The sequence below is a fragment of the Carassius auratus genome, chromosome 26, assembly GCF_003368295.1.
Source record: "Carassius auratus strain Wakin chromosome 26, ASM336829v1, whole genome shotgun sequence".
NCBI lineage: Eukaryota > Metazoa > Chordata > Actinopteri > Cypriniformes > Cyprinidae > Carassius > Carassius auratus.
In genome coordinates this window covers 7,986,278-8,009,840 of record NC_039268.1, presented here as the reverse complement: position 1 = coordinate 8,009,840, position 23,563 = coordinate 7,986,278, and the positions used below count along the sequence as shown (strand labels likewise).

The following is a 23,563-nucleotide window of genomic DNA, read 5'->3' as shown; positions in this document are numbered from 1 at the left end:
AGGTAACGAATGAAAATATCTGACAACTACCGCTCACTGCAGTGTCTACAGAGGCATTAAACCCATAATTAGGAGCTGCACTGCTGGGCTCAACTGTCACCACAGCTGAGTTCTTCAGTTTTCCAGGAATCATTACTTCTCAGAAGCTCAGGTGGAAATGTGACGTTGTCTTCATAACTAAATAGGCATAACAAAGGTTTTACTTCCTGGGCCATCTCAAGAAGTTCATCACTGAATGTTACCTGAAACAATCCATAAAAATCTGGTATACAGTAGGTCAGTCACAGCATCTGACTCTAGCATATTATATGCTCAGCTAAAGAAATCATTGGCTACAATCTGCCCATTTGAACCACGATTCAGAAAGTGGGCAGTCAAGATCATCAACAACCCGCATAATCATATTCTTCAGGTAGTGCTCATTTTAAGTACCTGGGGCACTTTCTTCGTTATAATTTCAGTCATTATTTTGACCCTTGTATGCACGTCTGAAGGTTTGAGGTTCTAAACTTTTTAACACCCACAGAAGCACTGCACAGAAATATGAGTCGCACCAACTGAAGAGAATCATCAATGATTCAAACACAATCCTCATGTTCTATTTCTCTCTCTCTCTCTTTCTCTCTCTCACTCACTAACAGATACACACACACACACACACACACACACACACACAAACAGACACAAAGACTTAATTGTCCTGTCCCCAGCTTAATCTGAAGAACTATGACGTTTTGGTGGAAAGTTAGGCTATTGTTTATTTTAAAAGTTCTAACTTTTGACATTTGAAAACCTATTTTAGAGACTACATTTAGTAGGTTACTTCAGTTGCTGTAGCTACTGTTGATAACCAACTTTTAATAGACCGGTTTTGTGAACGGTAGTAACAGAACAGTTAATCTTCTAAAGTATTTATTTTTCGAATTATAAACAACTATTACGCACTCAAACCGGCTTTTCAGACTATTGTTCGTGAGTATTGTTTAATTGACGGAATGATGCTATTATCTTAAGAAGTTGTCTCAATGATCTCCGTGAACATTGTTGCCAATTCTCGCAAGATAAATAAGCAACCGCTCCTTCATATATATATATATATATATATATATATATATATATATATATATATATATATATATATATATATATATATATATATATATATATTTACCATCAATATTTATTATAAATTATTTATTACCAATAATGGAGCCTGCACCATATTAACCTGAAATCACTCTTTTATCTGAAAAGCAAAAACAGAAGTTATTTTACGAAAATCAGCCAACTGCAACAAAGTGGGAACAAAACTCATCTCCAATCACCTGTGAGCAGAATAGATTTGGAGAAATGGAAAGGGAGAAAAACACAAGCTTCAAATGGGAACTGTAACATAGCCACCTATTTATAGCCTACTAAAATAAGCGATTCGAACCAAATGTATTAACTCTTATTAATAGTAGGCCTATCGGAAAACTGTGATAATACATTAGCTACAAAAAGTCATCCCACTCCTACTTCTATCATCACTTGGCTTACAGCGTCACGCGAATTCTTTTTGAACGTGATTTTTCTCCAGAGAGGGGGAGGAGGCAGCGGAACATTTGGCAAATTACGCTGCAGCACTTTAACATTATTGCACGTGTTGGCTATTAACTGTGAGCAGTGTCAATCAATGCATTGGAGGAACACGGTGAATATAATGAAACTAACTTGCTTGTCAGATTTTCCTAACAAGCAACCATATTTAAAAAAAATAAACCCCCAAAAAACGTAAACCTGGATTTTTTCACGCAACTATACAAAAGAAGATCTAAACCCAAAATCGCGTATAATACGCGGACTTGGCAACTCTGTCTTTGAGTCTTTACCGTCATATTTATAGCCCAACTCTGCCTAAATAGAAGCGCCGTGATGACGCACCTCAAATGCAAATACCTGTGTCGACAGAGCAAACAACGCACCTGACACTTCCCAGGGGATTTGACTCAGGGAAGGCCGAAGTCTGTCTATTGTTCTAGCGCTTACACTGCTATGGCTGGACCACTCCCTGTAGTGACTGTGAAGTGAGGTTTCGCATATCCCGCCCTCACTGGAGTGATACACAACGCCCCATCTATTGGGAAAACCACCTCGCCTGTTGTGGCAAACGGACAGTTTATACCGGCCAACACCATTTGTGGATTTATGTAAAAGTGTCAGAAGCTCAGAAGAGCGAGGGGACGTGAATTTCACAGACGAGCTACCGGGTTCACCTGTACAGGTAAGCGGCGAAGGGCGGCGTTTCGGTTTAGAAACAGGTGTTACGCGCAACAGTCTTTAATACAGGTGACATAGGTGTGTCTTTTGGTTTCTCTTTTATTTTGCGGAGATGGCTGACATTTAAAGTTTTTGCACTGCATGTGACGTTTTGAAATGTCGGTGTCCATTTGAAACTGAGCTCACTTTCATTATATGGTTTTTATATAAAGGCTAAAATACTGTATCACGATCTGTTATAGTACCTGTCACTTGGTGTTTTAAAATTAAATTGTTTCCTTAAGACTGAGGAACAAGTGAGCGTTCTGATGTGATCTAAAGATTTACCTGTTCATCACTTTTACCTGCCCCATTCATTAATATTTAACAGGCGAGTGATACGCTAGTTTAGCAGGGGCACCTTGCATTAGGACTGACATTCAGTTCCCATTTAACATCCATCTAAAATAAACTAAAATAAAGAGATAATGTCAGTTCTGATTGAAATATCTCTTCCTATTCTCCGTTATGTTTTTATCTGTTATCATAATTTTATTGTAAAGAATAACATTTTTGGATAAGGGGTTACATGTTTATGGTTTGACTCACTTGGCCTGGGACAAGTGTGGGGTGTTTTTACCTAAAAAAAAAAATAAATATTCTTAATTGAAATATGTGTAAAGTGCCTGTTTGGTATATAACTATATAGGGTACTGTTTAATTATACAATTTATAGACCTACAAAATGTTACTGTAAGTCATGTAACCAGTAAAAATCGCTTAAACAGATGTACCCTGGATACACAAAAGTGTACACATATTTTTTTTTTCCTAAATATAAGTTTAGATTTTTTTTTTTTACTTTAAATAGGATTAGCTTAATGTTGCTCCATTTGACTTGAACAAAATGTGCCATTTGATTAAAAAGCATAATAATAATAATAATAATAATAATAATAATAATAATAATAAAATAAAAAAACCTTGATGGTAGTTTAAAGGGGTCTCTCTCTTATGGATTTCTTGTCACATGACAACAAAACGGCTACCTGCATGCATGGTTGTGCTACACTGATTATTCAGACAAAACATTAAAAAAAATTAATAATATTAATACTATATTTAAAATGAAACAAATACAAATAACAGATTATGTCAATCTACTTATGTCAACATTGAATCCAGGCCAAAACATAAACATGGTCAATCTAGGTGAATGCAATGATAATGTTGCTAATTTTAATTTTGAGTTTTTCTTCAAAATCAATATCATATGTGAGTCTCCACTTCAGTGCTGGTAAGTGTCCTGTTTAATGTAATGCAAACTAAATAAAATAATATTAAAAACTGATATTAACAACTCTACACCAGTTATCAGCTCTCATTCATTTTTATCAATCTTGTCAAGCAATATGGATTTAGATGGCATTTAGTAAATGTGTTATGTGTGCGGGGGAAGGGAAGATCCTGTTAGGCCAGTTTAAAGTCTGAGCGCCTGTTGTTTGGACTCCTACAGTTTGCTGTCATGATACCTGTGTGTATTTATTGTGAGATTCTACGAAATAGAACTAGGATTAACCAGAAAAGGTGTGATTGCAGAAGTCCAAAGGCTGGGTTTATTATTTTGTATATAAATATATTTTTTGGACCGAGATTATCCTTAACTCTTTGTGTGAGGTATCTGTTTTCCATGACATTAGGATTAGTACTTTAAGATATGATCAGATGTTTTCTTGTCTTGTGAACAGAGGACATCTTTCATTGAAAAGGATGTGGCCTAGTGGGTTTTGCATTTCTTTGCATATTGAAAGTCCATTCGAACTCGCTGATCACATGCAAAGCATCCATTAACCAATCGCTTATTCTAACTAGCATCATTCTGTAGTGTCTTCAGTGGGGGTCTTAGTGGGGGTTTGTTCATTAAGCTCTGAACAAAGAAAGAGTCTTTTTAAAACGTAATTTCCTAGAATTAGTTTTCCACTGGATGTCTGTAGTATTTCATTTGTGCAGCCATAGTGAAACATTAGCGATTTAGATAAAGTTCATTTGTTGCCTAATTGAGCAGAAAAAGGCCTGTGATGGTCAGTTCACCCCTGCTGATTTTATGAATCATGTACCTTTTATTCAGTCTTAAAGTATCAAAAATAAAACATTCTTTTCATGAGCAGGGAAATCCCCAATTTTGGTTAGAGAAACCCAGATACATCTAACACACATTCACCCTGATCACACCATGTGAGTTGTTTGGGTTTGTTCTAAGATTGTCTGGGCATTGATTATCTCTTATCAGTTATCACAATCATAATAATGTGTCACTTAACCGTAGCACACACAAGTTAATGTGACAAAGTCTTGAAGGCATGTAAAATGCCCTGCTGATAACATCAATTGATTTATTCTTGTATAGATAACATCTCCCTCACTCCTAGAAAGTTCCTGTTTAGTCTATATAGACTGACACATGCACTTTTTTAATGTACAGTGTAGTTTTTCTCTATAAATGTTACTGTAAGATGAGAATCGTGCTAAATCACAAATGCCCTTAATAAAATTATTTATATTAATCCTAACTTTTGGCTACAACAACCAACTACAGGTCTTTGATCTCTTGTTATTAAGAAAAATGGAATGCCATTTTTAGATAATATAAATTTTCTAATAAACTAATTAGACTGATAAACTGAATTTTAACAATGTTTTTATTTGTCCCAATATATTCACTTTTTTTTCCTTATATACACTTTTTTGGACCATTTAGATCACACAAACTATAATAACAACAATATTTATTTGTATTTTACAAACAAAGTATATTATGTTTTTATTGTGGTAGTTTAATGATCATATAATTATAACTGTCAAAAAGCAATTTTGTATCGTCTAAAAGGAGAACAATGGCTGATTTTAAATGCAGAGCAATGCATTATAAACTAAGTTTACAATAGTCTGGAAAATATTCGGTAGCTTTTTCAAGAGAATAATTTTTTATCTGGGTTTTTTTTTTGTGTGGCAGCCTAAACAATGAAGTGATCACATTATCAGCTTTATCATTCATCTCAGTGTTTTCCATGTGTTTAATAGCGAATGTTACTCCTCCTGATGGGCAGGAAACCTGAACCACCCATTAGTAACACAAGCTATGACGTTGCTAGGGTACAGCTTGACTCTGGCAGGGTTGCCATGGCAACCATCAACTGTCTGGTATAAAAAAGTTGTAATAGTGATAGCCCACCTGAAACTGAGAGAGCCAAATGGTGGAAGGGTCACATTAGAAACAACAGCCGTCATTTAAAAGCAAGGAACATGGGAAATTTACCTCAACAGCTGGCTTATATGGCCTGGGAAACATACCTTTCTCAGGTCTCCTTGTTCTCCTCACTGAAGCTTCACTGTGTCTGAACACCACTAAACACCTGTTTGTTATTTACAGGTATGGGTTTTATAGATTTATTTAATCACTCTTGACATTTTAAGGACATTATCCAAGGACAGTCATTCTTATTTGTGGAGCGTTCTGTAAATATTAAATAAAGCAGTAACATTCCTAGCTTCCAATTACATTAATGGCTTCATTCATCAGTTCCTGACAGGGACATTGCTTTTGTTTCCTATGGAGGGTCAAATGCAGCATTTTTGTTTAAGCAGTCTGAGAGATTATAAATGTGGCAAACATCATTTGAATGAATGCCCGAATGAGTTGTTTGTCAATCTATAAATGCAGACCACTCAGGGCCCTGTCTTCCTTAGAGACAACATTTCCTTAGCTTTTTTGTTCTTTACAATGACATACACCTGTTCATTGGATCCCCAGACACGGCCTGTTGTAGGTTATGTTCTTTAATTAAGGTGTGAGACTAAAGAGATGCTTAAAGATGAAAGTCAAGAACACCAAAGCCTTGGGGATTGTTTAAAACATGCTATTAATGTCTAGGACTGCTAAGGCATGCAGATGTTTTTAAAAACAGTGCTTAACTGGTCATTTTAATTGGTTTATTGTATTTTTAAGGCACCAACAACTATAATTATTTAATTTATATGTAATTAGAGAAGTCTTATGACTTACAAGCTTGAAATGTTGAAGCAGAGATTTAATGATTACAATTTTAGATTTAGTAGCTAAAAACAATGTTAGATTTGGTAAGTTTGAGGCACTTAAACAAGATTAATTTGTGTCATTATTTGAAAATGTACATGTTCTGGTGTGTAGGTATATAGGTAAATATTGTTCTTCATTATTTTATTTTGTTAAATTGGTACAAACAAATGAAAAAGTCTGAAATATAATTCTTCCTTGTGTTCAATTGATTGAAAAGAGTGTGGGAAAACTGGACGAACATTTTTTACAGTCTTGAACCAGCAGATTGAATCAGTAACTGATTGTATTTGTACCCACTGCCAAATTGAATGATTAGGTTTTGAGCATCATTGCACTTTTATGGCTATGCAAAAGCTTTTTTTTTTTATGAAGCTGAGATTCAGGTGAATGGCCAGGGCTCATAAAAAACACATTTTACAATCATTAACAATAACAGTTATTAATAACTATTTTTTCCAGCTTAAGCTCATGCAACAGTAGCCTAGTTAATGAGTCCGAAGTTGCTAATTTGAAAACAATCTTAGTCATTCTGAGGCTGTTAAAAGGTGAACACTACCATTAATCTAATTTATTGTTTTGTGATAACACTTGCACTACAATGCTAACTAAAGACCACAATGGACTTTCAGGTTGGGAATATGGTAGTTTAGCATTGCTTGTATTGTAAGATGTGCTTGCATGGATACTAAAATGCTGACAATGGTAATATTTTATTTAAAGGTCCAAATTTTGCTATTAAGAACTATCGACTTTTGCCACAAAAAAAAATAATTTGTTACTTATTAATAATAACGTAGTTGTTAAGTATTAGGTAAGATTAGGCATGTATAATTTGGTCATGCAGAATTTGTGCATTATAAGTACTAATTAATAGCCTGTATGTTAATAATAGGCATGTTAATAAGCAAAAGTGAGAATTGTTCCCTAAACCTAAGTGTTACTTTATTTATGTAGTTGCTCAGTACAAGAGTCAGTGAATGATTGAAGTATCACTAATCATTTGTTGTCTTTTTTTCTACAGCCATGAAGGTTTTTTTCCTGCTTGCCACATTGCTGTGGTGTTTAGCATCGAGTTTCTCATGGGCAGCTAAGATTGTGGTAGTTCCTCCAATTATGTTTGAGAGCCACCTGTATATATTTAAGACCCTGGCCTCTGCTCTTCACGCTGAGGGCCATGACACAGTCTTCCTGATCTCCGAAGGTCGTGAAGTCCCACCTTCCAACCATTATCGTCTCCAGCGCTACCCTGGAATCTTTAACAGCACCTCAGCCGATGACTTTCTCCAGTCAAAAGTTCACAACATCTTCTCAGGGCGTCTCACAGCACTGGAGCTTTTTGATATCCTGGACCATTATTCTCAAAACTGTGATGCTGTTGTTGGGAGTGCTTCTGTCATGGAGCAGCTAAAACGTGAACAGTTTGACCTCCTGCTCGTTGATCCCAATGAAATGTGTGGATTTGTCATAGCTCACATTCTGGGTATTCAATACGCAGTGTTCAGCACAGGACTGTGGTACCCTGCGGAAGTTGGGGCACCAGCACCCCTATCTTATGTCCCAGAATTTAACTCTCTATTAACAGACCGTATGTCATTGTTCCAACGGGTAGCTAACACAGCAGTGTACCTGGTTTCCAGATTTGGGGTCCAGTTCCTGGTTCTACCCAAATATGATCGCATCATGAGGAAATACAACATCCAGCCATCTGTGTCCATGCATGATCTGGTTCAGAACAGTCGACTTTGGATGCTGTGTACTGACATGGCGCTTGAGTTCCCACGACCCACTCTGCCACATGTTGTCTATGTAGGTGGCATCCTCACCAAACCCCCCAGCCCCTTGTCACAGGTAAGAAATAAGTGCTGTTATGTTTAAACGATCTCTAAACATTGTTTTACTATTTTTTTTATGGCACCACATTGAGGTATGTACAGGATATTGGAACTTTACTATAATGATAGGAGCAATTAAGCTGAAAAGCAAGCATAACTTGAGTCAAGTCAAGTCACCTTTATTTATATAGTGCTTTTGACGATACAGACAGTGTCAAAGCATCAATTATCAAAAACAGTATCAAATAGGAAAATAGTGTGTCAATGCAAAAGGACAAAAGTAAACACTCTTTTAATTGTAAACACAATTTTCAGTTAAAAGCAGTTAATCATTGAATTCAATGATGTCATCGTCCAGCTCATTTCAGTTTATTCATTTAGTATCTTTCAAGTTGACGATATCGCTGGAAATTAAGTGTCCCCATCTAAGCAAGCCAGAGGCGACAGCAGCAAGGAACCAAAACTCCATCTGTGACAGAATGGAGAAAAAACCTTGGGAGAAACCAGGCTCGTTTGGGGGGCCAGTTCTTCTCCAGCCAGACGAGCCAGGAGGTTAATCTATGCTGTAGCAAAGTTAGAGTGTATGAGGGCTCCTTTGATTCTGTGGTCTTGTCCCGATGGCTGTCTAGGAGACAAGGTCTACAATGAGGATCTGTCTCTGGGGCTCATCTAGTTGTCCTGGTCTCTGCTGAAATTCAGGGCTGTAGAGGTCGTCTCTAGGAGCTGATCCACCATCTGGACTGGATACGAACTGGATCCGGGTGAACACAGTGGAGTCAAGCAATGGAAATAAACCAATGGAAATGCTCCTGTGCACAAGTGTACTTAACTACTAAATTCAAAGCTAAATTCAACTGCTTATTCATTAGTTACTTAATGCATGAACTACCCCTTTGATTTGAATCAGCTGAGTCATTTTTTTGCCACTTGTAAAGGTGTGATGAATCTGACAAAGGGGATTGATGCTGTTAATATAACTACAGTTGAATAAGTCTGTCCGAGTTGGCCTTTCTCAGCCCTCTTCATGGTTTCTCTAAAATCTCTAAAATCATACACTGTCTAATGGTATGACAAAATCCAAATTTTACATTTGGACTTCTCCTATGGGACATTACACACTGAGCAATTTGTGGTGCTCTTTCTTAGCCACTGCATAGAGTGTATTAACACATGTGCTTCATATTAGCTACAGTGGCTTGAAAAAATATAAATATAGAACTGTTTATTTTTTATGAACGCTAAATGGCGAGCGTGATTTCACCAAGTACAACAAGTTCCTAGATCAACTTCCTTGTTGATCCTGGAAAAAACATTCCAATCAACCAATCAGAACAGAGATATAACTTTTCAGAAAATATCTATTTTGGGCTTGCAATCAGAGTTAGGTGCTTCTACACCCTTATTAATGAGCTATTATTTCCCACTGATTTTGGGAATATATTATGAGTGAGGTTAGGTTTAGGGGTAGGGATAGGGTTAAGTCTATATTTTTGTACAATAATGTTGATCCATGATCATCAGAAGATGTTGTTCCAGGAACATGTCTTACTTGGCAAAATCACGGCAACCGATCACTAATAAACACAAAGTCGGCTATTGTGCAATTTGCTCGTATTGTGATGATGTTTCCTGGACACCATAGAAGATGCAGTAAAGCTAACCATCAGGCTTTATACTAGAGGCAGTGGAATAATGGAATCCAAATTTTCTTTATTATGGACACTTGAACGGAACGGATATTTCATTCATTTAAAACAGTTTTAGTGTCTTTTTTATTTATTTATTTTTAAGTCAAATTAGCACATAATTGTATTATCACCCATTTATCAGTTTTTGGCCATAGCATGAAAATAATTTAGCCTATATCTGTTATTGCCTACTAGTTCACATTCTGGATGGAAAACTAATGAACTAATGAATATTTGGATAAGATTAACCAACAACATGTGTTTGCCTTCTCCACAATTCGCTGTTGGTACTTCAGTTGCAATTTCTATTTCTAAGTTCCCTTGATCTTTCAATAAATGCATGGTGTGCACATGCAGTACTTTTGATGCTTGAGTGCATGAATGGCAGTAAAATTACATCATTTTCTGATAATGGGGATCGACTGATTGCAGGAACCTCATTTTTATTTCAAGATATTCAGGATTGCCAAATATCTCCAGCCTCACACAAAATGGCAAAAATGCCACAACCCACTCCCTCAAACAAGTGACCAAGGTCCACTTACCAGTTTAAAAATCAATAGGCCGAATGTGGTGAAAATAAACAAGTAGCTATAAAAACATTTATCTAGAAAATATCCAGTGTATTTAAGTCATTATTATCTCTGTTTTAGCTCATTTAACTGGTAATAATATGAAGTTTTGATTTTGCCACCAGGGTGTTATGCTCACAAAGGCTGTTCTTATCAATGCTTGTGATAGTGAAGAGCTGTCCACTGAATAGGAGTGGGGGTTTTGAACCTTAGCTTGCACTTTTGGAATACCAAGCGCCCAAATGGCCTCATTGTATGCTGCGGAGCCATAATGCAAATAGCGTGTTTGTCGGTGCAGGGTGTGTGAGCGTGTGTTTATGTGTCTAAATGTGCCTATTGTTGGGTGTGTATGAAAGACACCAGTGTGAGGAGCGGACAGTCAGTGCCAGGAATCCCTCAACCAGTATTTTTTAAGCTATGCTAACTGCTGATACAAAATGCTTACACCAAGTCTCATTAATACCATTAATGTTTTATGTTAACAATTGCACTACAGTGCTAACAATGCCCTTTCTACTTAACATAATGCATTACTTACCATAATGACCAAGAGTTGCTTATCATTGTTAATATTGTAATAGGCCACAGTCATGCCTTAATGAATGCTAAATGCTAACACAAAGCTTTACTTGTTTTAAGATTTTTATCTTGCATTTTTTGGAATATGTGAATATGTAATATAATAATCAACAGCCAAATCTCAGAAATTTGTACCAACAATTTAAAACTAATTAAAAGGTTAAAATGGCAAGCTCATGTTTTTGGTAAAGCACCTATTGGTCACAATAATTTATGTTTATAATTTGACCTTTAAATCTGTCCTTTTTAAAATAGGCTAATAGTTTTTGTTGTAGGAATACTTTCTAGATGGATTAACTTTTTTTACTCAGTGTGATAGAAACATTGTGTCCTTTTCTGGTAATTTTGTACATATTTTGTGATATTGCTTGGTTTAACAACATTATTTTGCAAATGAAGTATCCCTGTTGAATGTGATGACTGACCGCATTTTCATACCCTCACATGGCTTGCTCTCGCTTCAGTGTAGAATTATCTGAAATCAACTGACAAAATATTTTTTGTCTAATACAACTGTCCCAGAGCCGTCTATTTCATGTTCCCATCTTGGAGTTTAATATTAGCCATACAGTACCTCCTTTTAGTCTTAACTTTGTGTTAATGTTCTGCTTCAAGTGGCTTATTAAAGTTAATGTCATATTTTAATACTAAATCCAGCCAAGAGCTTTAGTATCTTTTTTATAGATTGTTTATATATATATATATATATATATATATATATATATATATATATATATATATATATATATATATATATATATTTCTTTTTTTGTGTGTGTGTATGTGTGAACATTAACTACATGTGCACTGTGTGCAATCTAAATTCTTTTAGTAATCCTTTTTATTTGCCCCAGTATTAGTTATTAAAGCAGGATAACGTGATCGTGTGCTTTTTTTAGGCTCCAGATTGCTGTCCATGGTTGTACCGAGGTTTAACACCATTTTTAAACATCAACTGACACAAACTGAGGTTTAGTCCAATCTGGCTCTTGTTTTAAAGTGGATTTGAATCTGGTCTGAAGTCTTATTTACACCACTTAAAAAAAATACATTTGTACATCCTATTTATTTCATTTTCCACTGTGGTGGCATTTCATTGCCGTTCTCTGTGGTTGACATAAGGGGTAAAACAGGTTTTGAGAAATCCTACTCATGATTTTTTTCATGTTGAAGGATTTTTAAACATGCAGTCTGTCTTTGTCAAACGTAAAGTAGCTTGAGACATGTCCACACCTTAAAAACATTTTATATTTTGAACCAAATGTTTTCACATTGTAAGAAATAGAAAGTTCAAAGCTATCAATGTTAAGCATTGGACGAACTATGGTGCAATGTGCTGGTTATCACTGATAATAAGTTGTAATCTTCAGCTGTTTTATTGCATGTTTACAACATCAGAACCTCATAAAAAATGTCATATTGTGTTTATAACAAACCTTATGTTCTACTCTGTTCAAAGTGCTTACCTTAATATCAGATGGTAATACTATGGTACCTTGTGTACTTAGGTACTGAATACTTACCAGATTCATATACAGTGGTTTTTATGTGCAGATGTTATTTTACGGAGATATTTCTAGCTTATCTGAACCCTAAAATAACTTTTATTGTATCCCAATGTAGTCATTTAAAATTTATATTTTCAAGTCAAACAAAACCATTGAGTTTAAATGCTAACACATCTACCATGAAATTTCCATATAATGTTGAATTGCTTTGTCTTGATCTAGGACCACAAATGTCCTAGATCAGTGGTTCTCAAATCTGTCCTGGAGTACCCCCAGTCCTGCACATTTTGTATGTCTCTCTCATCTATCACACCTGATTTACCTCATCAGCCCATTAGTGGAGACTGCAAGACCTGAAGTGGGTGTGCCAGATACTGGGAGACATACAAAACATGCACTGCTAGGGGTTCTTCATGGAGAGGTCTGATAACCCTTGTCCTAAATTGTTTAATTGTCTATTTGATTTGCGTGTGTACAGGAGTTTGAAGCCTGGGTGAAGGATACAGATGAACATGGTTTCGTAGTGGTGTCATTTGGTGCAGGAGTGAAGTATCTGTCAGAGGACATTGCTCAGAAACTTGCAGGAGCCTTGAGTCGTCTTCCGCAGAGAGTCATCTGGAGGTACAGCTGTTCTTTTCTTCTTTCATGTGATCAGTGAACAATTTTTCCAAAAGATCAAACCACGAGCTTATAGGTTTTTTTCTATTTTTTCTCTCTATCAAATAGTATCCATTGGCAACTGACCTGTGGTGGCCGGTTAATGATAAGCGTGTGGCTACAAATAACTTTTGTTTTCCATTTTCGAACCAGTGAACCCTCGTTCAAAATTATCTGATGGTTTCGTTAGACTTTCCAATGGTTTCTATATGCAAAACTTTATGAATTCATTTTGGACTAAAGCATTGTACAGATTCACTTGTTTATTGAGAGTATTGTCAGTAATTAAGATAAATCACAGTATGTTTGTTTTAGATCCCAATAAATCTTCATCCTTTGTTGGCAGTGGAGGGACATTTGATCCTTTGAGATGGTGTCATGTCAGTATCCTCTTAAAATCTTAAAAAGGAAAAGAATATGTGAAGATTATTCTGATTATCATTTTGTATTTTGTTTTGTTGTGTTGTAAGAGCATAAATCTTTCTCTGTAATACACATTCATTACAATAGGCTCGGTGGAAAATACTCTCTAAAATGGTTAAAAAAAAAATTTTTTTTTTTTTTTTTGAAACCCCAACCTTCATTTTTATAGGAATCATGGGGCCCTTTGCCCAAAAATGAAAATTCTGTCATTATTTACTGTACCCTCATGCCATAAACAGTTTAATTTTATTTCTGTGGAACACAAATATAGAAACTCTATAAATAATTGTATGGTTTCCTTTTGCTATAAAATTACAATGAATGGGTACTGTACAAAAAAGTAGAGCATATATACAAATCATCTGAAGCCATATTAAAGCTTTGTTTGAGGATAGACAAATTAAACTATGCTACAAACATGGAAGCACTTTATTGATAATCATTTTGCCAACTTTTAAGCTGGAAAGCCTCACTCCCCATAAGGGATTCATTTTTTGGAAAAGAGTAAACACAGTGAAAGAAATAAAGCATGGAATCACATGAGGGTTAATAAATAATGGCAATATTTTCAATTTCAAGGGAATGATTTATTTATAGAAAATTGTATATGAAGCAGATTTGATAACATAATTTAGGATTTGAGAGTTGATCCTTTTATAAGTTAGCGCAGCTCATAAATATGTCACTAGTACTGCGTTTCTACACTCTTACCATGGCATGTAAACTTTGAATTTCCCTTTGGATTAATTTAGTTTCTTTTATATATATATATATATATATACACTTTTCATAAGTGAACCTGCATGGTTATAAATAGCAGCACCTGTTGTTGTCATAGGTAGTCACATTGTTATGACTCCTGTAGTCATGCCATAGAATCTCAGTTGCGTTCTTGCATTCATGCAAATGTGCCATGATAAGACTTCACTAATGAGGACACAGATGGGAGTGGAAATGCCCAGGGAACACACACATAAACATACTGTACAGACAGACAAACTCTAATGAGTTGCAACAATACAGAAGTCAACATTTGAAGTGGATCAAAAAAATTAATCTTATTCTAGAATCGGTATTGTTTTGGTTTTAGGAAAACTTTGAAAGGTTTTGATCCACTTCAAATGTTGACTACTGTATACCACTCTTGTAACGTATTCAGACATGAAGTCATGAACATATGGTCTAAACTCTTTCCTGTCACACTGCGCATAAATTACAGTAAAGGTAATTAGAGTCACTGACTGCTGTCAGGTTTCTAAGAAACTGTAGAATGTTTGTCATTAGGTTTGGCATATACTGGCCTTCAGGCTGTGTGTGTTTGCTCACCATTGACAGAGAACCCCAGCTCTTTACTATCTCAAGACAGACTTCAAGACAAAGGCTTCATATAATCTCCGCTGGAGTCCTCTTGTTGTATTGTTAGTTTAATAATTTATTTAGTAGATGTCCAAAGACTCTTAAAGACAATATAAAATCACATGCTGAAGTAACATTTCTTATTATTATCAATGTTAAAAACAATTGTAATGCTTAATATTTTTGTGGAGACTGTGATGCATTTTTTTTTTATTCTTTGATTTAAGTTGCAAAGAACAGCACTGGTTTGAATTAGACATCTTTGTAGCAATACATAAACGTTTTAAGTTCACTTTCAATTAATTTAATGTGTTCTTAATGAATAAAAGTCTGAATTTCTTTTAAAATAAATCTCAAAACTTTTGAAGGGGTGTGTGTTCCTGGTGCTTTTATACTGATTTATTAGTGCATCAGACAAATTGATTGTTCTCATAATCTGCTTATGTAAATTAGTCCATATGTTTAGCAAAAAATGCTAATCAACTGCGTTAGTAGCTTTTCAGGCATTGTTTTAGCCTACTGTTGTAGGTAAAGCAACCTTTCAATAATGATGCCAGTAGTTTCTTACCACAGTAATTTAACTTTCAGATCCCATCCCACATTGTTTTTGCTGTTTGAATATTCTGTTTCATTTGGAAAAATAAAAAAGCCATCACTTTACATAGTCAAATGGGTTGTGAATACTGTTTCATGTTGCCTTCAATGCCTTTCTCAAAAGTACAGTGGTTTTAGCTCTTGATGTTTCGTCAAACCTCATGTGTAATGTTTATATGTAGTATAACTATAATTTTTATATATAATATATTGAATGCATTACTGCAATAACGTCTTTATGAGCTTTACAAGGTAGAAGTCAATATGATTCTTGTCCGATTGTTTTTTTAAAATCTTTTTTCTTTTTATTTGCCTTCTCAGTGTAAGCTTTGATTTTAATCTATGCATGCAAACTATTTGGTCTCTGTCTCTCTCATATCTTTGTCTCTAATGCACTTTTACTTTCCAAATCCAAATTCCTGATCTCACTAGTATCTATGACGCTTTAAATAACTAGCAAATTCTTCATTCTTGTCCGCTGAAGATTGTCTAATCCACAACGTTAAAAGAGTTTGTAGAATGGGAAGCTTGTATCTCAATGAGTTTAATCTCTCTGCAGGTTCTCTGGAGTTCCTCCCTCCAATCTGGGCAACAATACTAAACTAGTGGACTGGATGCCACAGAACGACCTGTTGGGTAAGTATCACTGTAGCTCTCACTAAGTGACACTGAGAATTCAGAAATGCATAAAAAGTTAGAATGTTCCCCACTACAAAAAAAAAAAAAAAAAAAAAAAAAAATCAACAACAAAACCATTATATATATATTTTAGATAATATTATTACATTATTAATTATGGAATATTTTTAAGCACTGAATCGGCTTATTAGAATGACCTTGTTTGAAGGCTTTTTATATATTTTTATTGGAAAACTGATTATTTTTTTTGCAGTGTGTGCAGGAGAGAGAGAGCTCATTCTCCTCACTGCTCTTTTTTGCATCTCTTAGGATAATGTCTCTGTTGTATAAAGGACACAAAGCCTGTGCATGTGTTTGTTTGTGTGAATGAGTTTCTGTTTCACCACGGGTTTGTGTTCACAGAGGGCCTTTCTGTCTCCATCATTCTTTCTTTTCTCTCTTTCTCTCAATGTCTTTCTGCTGTCCGCAACATTTCATGTTCTCTGATGACCTAGTTGATGCATTCTGTGCTTTGATTAAATCAGTTTGGATTGATCATCCAACCAAAGAGAACCACAAGAAAAAAGTCTGATACACAAATTTAGTAGACAAGATGGACCCAAGGCATTTCTTTTCTGAGGAAAAAAACAACAAACACTTACTTGTTTAAAGTTCAGCTGTACCGAACTTCAAGGTCAATGACACATGGTCAGCACTGTCACAATAAACAACGGTTGATTTACCATTTTTAATCAGAGTGCAAAATGTGCTTACATACACTGTATGTAGCTTTGTGCATAAAATGAAAATGTCCTGTCTCGTGTCAGTACCAGTGAGGAAGTGATACTCTACAAACCCCACCCTATCCGTGTGAAACCTCGGACAAATTTACAAAAGCGAATGCAAAATTCCCTTTGATTTTCCTATGTGTCTTTAAATGTATTTTTAAAGATATGTAAGGGTACTAGATGAGCTAATGTACAACTAGTGACTCTGAAAGGTCAATTAAACGTTTTGTTCATTCCCTTACGAAAAATAAGTTTATTCAAATGTGCTATTAGTATACTTCTTTTAAACTAAAAATAGGAAAGTATACTTTTAGTTTACTTTTTATGTACTTCTCAGAAATGCTCTTTATGTACTTCTCAGAAATATACTTAAAATTACATTTAAGTATACTTGACTTATACTTACAAAAAGTCTAAATATATTTGAGCTATTCTCCTAGAATCTGTGTTTATGGTAGAGGGTGCTAGTATGCATCTTCTGTACAAAATTTTCAAAAATACACAAGTGAAGAAGAAAAAGAAACACCACCCAGCAGGCACAGTACATCAATGTGACGTCAGGAAGACGTTGGACTCCAACTAATCCAACGTCAGTCAGACGTCATATTTTGGTTGAAAATTAAAGTCAGGTTGACGTCTAAATCCAACTTTGTTTGACGTCAAACTCCGACATCAGACAGATGTTAAATTTTGGTTGGATTAAGCACCACACTGCAACAATGGGTGAAATGCATGGCAGCACATTAAATATCTCAAGATCTCAGTAGAGGAGGATTAAACAACTCCACAAACAGCATTACCAGCTTGACTTATTACTAACCAGACTGACTTTATTTCCGTCAGACGTCTACAAAAGCTCTTATTGAAAATTAACAGGGGTTTATCTCTGTGTTTAATTTCCATAACTGCATAACAGTTAAACACCATAACAGTGATTAGTGCTTCCATTAGTTGAGCTCTTAACACTTATATGTTTTGGCTCTAGTGACAGTTTGTTTGTCAAGCACATTTGCAGCATCAAAGAAAGATAAAGTGACATGAGATCAAGTGATGGCTGTTACCTGTTAATGGTTTTATAATCATCATGAAATAACCTGATTCGCTGATGTTTTTTAATCTAACAATTATGTTGTTCCATTAGTACATTCATATTACAAACCCTGTGTTTCTGCCACATAAGATCCAGCGGTATTATAACAATCAGTTAAAATCTTTTAACAAACTTGAGCTCCAAAAACTTATGCTGATACACACAGACATGAACAATCAGCGTATGAATCTCAAAAATGGTGACATGCTTCATGCAGCAATGCATGCTGGGAGCCATGCGTTTTATACTATGTCACCATTGTTGAGATTCATACGCTGATTATTGATGTCTATGTGTCTCGAAAACTTTTTCTCCCAAATTGTATTTAAAAATAAAAATTCAGAATATCTGATTTGAGGGAAGAAAGTATTGTCTCTTGAATATTGTTCATTAATAATGAATAACCATTTTGGTCAATGACGACAAAAATAATTTTCCTCAATCATTTTTCTTCATGATAATGAAAACTATATCACCTTATCTTTGTTTATGACTCCTTTTATAACAAATTATGTGTTTTGGTAAATATTATTACAGGAACCACAAACTTAGTAAGCCAAGAGTCAAACTACCCAACTAAAGCAAACACTGATCACAATAACGGTGACCAAACATTTTCAAATAAAACATCAACATCTAAACCTCTGTTAATTCTCAAAAATAACTTCTGTAGAATTCTGACAGAAATAAAGTCAAACTGGTTAGTAATAGGTGAAGCTGGTAATACGTGTACTGCCATGCATTTCACCGTTTTTTTATGTTTTATTTTTATTTTTTGGTGGGGGGGGTTCCAGACAAAATTCTGCATCTGGCCAACATTGGAGCTTAATGTCAAACAGTCGTTGGATTTAGACGTCAACCCAATTTTCATTTTTAACCAAAATCCAACGTCTAACCGCTATTATTAAGTTTGAGATATCAATCACTGGTCGATGACCATAATGTTTGTATAAACTGTAGGTAACAGCTGGTAAAATGTACACCTAGGTCATAAAAACCATAATAATACCTACACTTAAATATTTGCTTTCTCAGCCATGTCATCAATTGCTCTTGAGCGAAATCTCCTCATCCGTTGTCTGATTGGAATTTTGCAAGGATTTCTGTGTAGTTAAAGTGTGCATAGCCTGCATCTATCAACTTTTTTTTTTTTGTAACTTACCCCCATTAAAGTGTTTAAAAAAAGAATGCATGAAGCTAGAATGAAATGTTTTTGTTTACAAGCAGATACACTGTTCTTTCTTTGTATGTTTTGCATGCTCAGATATTCATGTAACAAAATTTATACAAATTCAAACCTAAATAGGGACATAGTAGTCTTAAAGTATGATATAAATTTCACTTAAGGAAAACTTAGGAGTATACTTGCAGTATAAGTGTATAAAGTATTTAATTAGTAAACTATCAGCAAATCAAGTTCACTTTTATTATAATTGCAGTACAAACTACAAACATAGAGGTAAACTAGTTGTGTACTCAAAGTTTGCTACTGTTATACTTAAAGTATATTTAAAAGTATATTTTATATACTAGAAAGTTGGCCGATTTAGTCCCAAGGAGTATTGAAACATTACACTTACAAGTATACTACTAGAACACTTTGTATACCTGCTACATAAATCATTTTGGTCCAGTAACCACTCGGAACACAAGGGAAAATGTGTTTTAATAGTTTTAATGGTGCTGTATTTCATATCAAATATTATAAATTTTGTATTAAAGAAATAATAGTTATTAATGCTACCATGATAAAGAGGAGCCATCCATGCCATTCAGCCATTCATGCGATTCATGGCATTTTTTCAGTAATTGAAGTTTTGCTCTAATACTGTATCTGTTGTTCACTCACAGGCCACACAAACACACGGGCCTTCTTGAGCCACGGGGGCTTGAACAGCATCTATGAGGCCATGTATCATGGCGTTCCCGTGGTGGGTGTGCCGCTGTTTGGAGATCACTATGACACCATGACACGAGTACAGGCCAAAGGCATGGGCATAATGCTTGAGTGGAAAAGAATGAGTGAAGAAGACCTTTATACTGCCATGGTTAATGTCATAACAGACAAAAGGTATTTCAAATCTGTATAAAATGTCTGTGTAAACTGAATAAAGTGTAACACACACGCACACGCACACAAACAAACACACAATCATCGTAAAAGGTCTATTAAAAAACAGGTAACACAAATCCAAACCCTCACACACAGAGCTTGGTTAATGTTTAATGACTGTGGAATTGGGGTTACTCAAGTTTAATGATAAACAAGACCTGTTGTAAACCCCACCATGGTGTCAATATTTGCAGACCCATGGTATTTTAACAAATTCAAGTGAGTCAAAGAGCAATGTAGCCTAAAAAGTTTTTATTCTACAGGCTGAATTTTGTGGTATTTCATTTCATGTTGTTCCAAACCTGAATGACTTTCTTCTGACGTGGAACACAAAAATAGATATTTAGCAGAATGTCTAGGCTGTTTTTTTTCTCGATAAAATGGTGGATTGAAGACCATTTAATATTAACATATTACTCAAATGTTTACAAAATTGTGTTAATAAAAATGAACTTTTTTTATTTATTTTGACATAAAGGCCACAAGATGGCACTGTACCATAGCTCCATGAAACCCAGCTTAAAGATAGATCTGATCTTCATATTTTTGTGAATGAAAATATTTTTTTTTTATTAATAACTAGTTTATAATAACTAAAGATCAGATCTATCTTTAAGCTGGGTTTCATGGAGCTATGGTACAGTGCTATCTTGTGGCCTTTATGTCAAATCAGCATCCTGCTATCTCAGATGTTCTGAAACTTCTTCATCTCTCTTTCTTTTAAGGTATCGTGAGCGAGCACAGTTGTTGTCTCAGATTCATAAAGATCAGCCTGGTCATCCAGTGAGTCGGGCAGTTTATTGGATAAGCTATATACTCCGTCACCGTGGCGTCGAACACCTCCGCTCTGCAGTCTATGAGATCCCAACCTACCAGTACTTTTTATTAGATGTCGCTGTGGTGATAGGAGTGTGCATGCTTCTACTTGGCTACTTGCTTTACCGAATAGGCAAGTGCATCCAATCACGATTGGGGCGAAGTTCATCTCCAGTGGAGAAGGTGAACGGACACTGTCATAATGGAATTCCAAATGGCAAGCACAAAAGAAATGGCCATGTTAAAAATATTGAGAAAAAACTAAAGTAAAGCACTAGGAGAAATCAACACTAACGCTTCACTAAAGAGAGGAATTAACTACTCTTCACTCAAAGCAGGGCCTATCCAGGAAATAAATACATGGGTCAATAAAGAAACAAACCAACCATGATAACAACAAACTGTAAGTGGGAAGCCAAAGTAAGGAAGAATGGAAGGAATCCAGAAAACATATATGGAAAGCTTCTGTGGACGTTGTTTTCCCTGTTGATTGAAGTTAATGTTCAGTTGTGGTCCTGAATGTTGAGTTTATACTTGTGGAAAAAGCAATGGTTTAGAAATGTATGTTTTAAACAAGAGGCTATCAAGCTATGGGGCATCAGGTTTTACTACATCCAAATACATAGATCTATTTATATAAATTTCATACATTTTGTTCACAGAAAACAGTTGACTGTTGTGCACTGAATTCAATGCATATTCTATATTTATGTTTTACGCACTCCGTTCCTACTTTGTTTTAATTTCTTCAGAAAGACGTTAGCAAGCTAGCATATTTGCTAGGGTTTATGTTGCCAGCCTTGCCTTAATAATTAATATGCTTTTCGTTTTGCTAACATTACAACCAGAACTAGCTAATGCTGCTAGTTATGCTAACTATAGAAAATGCTAGAGATTTTGTTAGGTATGTTAAACTTTAAATCTTCTATTTACAATAAGTTTGGAATGCTAGGAACCAGTATACTGGTATACTAACAGTCTTAAGAGCATCTTAGCCATTTTCCTGTTTTGTTTTTAGCAAATTTAATTAATTTTAGCTAATTAATTAATAGCAAAACTGTAGTTTCTCTTCAGACAAGCTGAAATCCCTTCACACTATCCTCGTGTTGACAGATATGGGTTCAAATGAGTCAATTTTACCCATTGTGTTGCATCATGGATGTTTAGGATTTGAAGTAACAATTTTTCCTTACTGCAGTCATCTATATTGAAAGGTTTATTTTATTAAGCAAATCATGCTTAGAAGGATTTTTTTTTTTAAACGGGGTGGGGTAGAGGGGTTGGGTTTACAGTAGTTTTTATGTGTGAGTGCCTGTGTGTCTTGAAATGTCCCAAACAAACCATCATTTTTATTAGAACCTTCATTGGACGTGTGATGTTATCAAAGCAAAAGATTGTTTGCTGACATGTTCCCACAAATCAGTAGTCCTAGAGTGACCTGGAGGATTTGGTACTGTAATGATTGTTTCCCATGGTGCTCTACTGGTTCTTTTAACCTTCAGCCATTTTCATTACCATATTTTGGTAACATGTCAATCTAACATTAAGTTGTGTAACTTTTCACCAGTTTTTTTGCGGTGGCAATAAACTGTACTTCTGTCAATTATTTGTGCGTTAAAGTGCATTGTCAGTCTTTGAGGTTTTATTTTATTTAAAAAAAATGCCACTGGACAACCTGTTATAAAATCACATGCTGGTTTTACAACTCAATGTCAGACTGAACTGTTGCCAGTAATACTCTCAGTGTGATTGTTTTAAATGTACCACAAAACTGTTCATATAAACATTATATATCCAAGATCAATAAACAGTCAAATCACCTTAAGAACACTAGGAATCACAACCAAAATGACTTAAAAGAAGATTCACTGACATTTTAGACATTTGAAGCTGTTTTTACCATGAGGTTTAAAGCATTTCTTCAGCCAAGCACTGTTTTAGACTGTCCATACTTGAAAATACACTGGCTAGAATTAAGGCTGTAAATGCATCAGAGCTATGACTGGTTAAACAGTGACACACACTCACACACATAGAACGTTATAGTTGTTTTGTATGATTTTCAGTATTAATATTTGATGGATAACAACAGACGAAAAAGCTACAGATGGGCTCTAACCTTAAAGGCTGTGTCTGTGAGTGGTTATATATTGTAATTTGGTATATGTGAGGTGTGTATGACTGTACATTTGAATGGGGTTGCATGAGCCAACTTGTGTCCAGCTTTGGCTTTATATACTGATCATTTAAAACCAATGCTCCAGTTCACTTACAGTACATCGATGCCTTTCTTTGTCTCTCATAGTCGGTTTCCTGATAAAGTCCTTGCAGAAGTAGTTAAAGGCTGCTTGAAGGAGTTTACTCTATTTTTTTTTTTTTAGGTTTTCTTTTCATAATGATTTAATGTGTGTCTGTGTTATGTAAATAAAAAGACAAGCAAAAATACTAATGGTAAATAAACATAAAATATTTTGTTTGCTTACTCCTGTGGTCTGATGATTCTCTCTCAATTGTGATGTAAAATAAGTAAAAGATGCTGTAACACCAAAGGAGGTACAGTAAGCTAGTCTGAAAGTTACAGAGCACATGTGTGGC

At 35.1% G+C, this 23,563-nt stretch overlaps 1 protein-coding gene across 1 annotated transcript; it reads left to right on the top strand.

The window, feature by feature from the left end:
• Positions 1–1,876: 1,876 nt before the first annotated feature.
• On the top strand, positions 1,877–23,390 carry ugt8 (UDP glycosyltransferase 8). Its single transcript, XM_026204002.1, has 6 exons — positions 1,877–2,263; positions 7,356–8,182; positions 12,992–13,134; positions 16,103–16,179; positions 19,891–20,110; positions 20,878–23,390. The coding sequence occupies exons 2-6, from the start codon at positions 7,358–7,360 to the stop codon at positions 21,236–21,238; spliced, it is 1,626 nt and encodes a 541-aa protein (XP_026059787.1). The 5' UTR covers positions 1,877–2,263; positions 7,356–7,357; the 3' UTR covers positions 21,239–23,390.
• The last annotated feature ends 173 nt before the right edge of the window (positions 23,391–23,563 follow it).

What these genes read in the sequence shown, in the direction of transcription:
- ugt8 (XM_026204002.1), top strand. Translation starts at nt 7,358, where the DNA reads ATGAAGGTTTTTTTCCTGCTTGCCACATTGCTGTGGTGTTTAGCATCG. An exon ending in CCCCCAGCCCCTTGTCACAG is followed by an intron (nt 8,183 to 12,991) that starts GTAAGAAATAAG and finishes GCGTGTGTACAG; the next exon opens with GAGTTTGAAGCCTGGGTGAA. An exon ending in GCCACAGAACGACCTGTTGG is followed by an intron (nt 16,180 to 19,890) that starts GTAAGTATCACT and finishes GTTCACTCACAG; the next exon opens with GCCACACAAACACACGGGCC.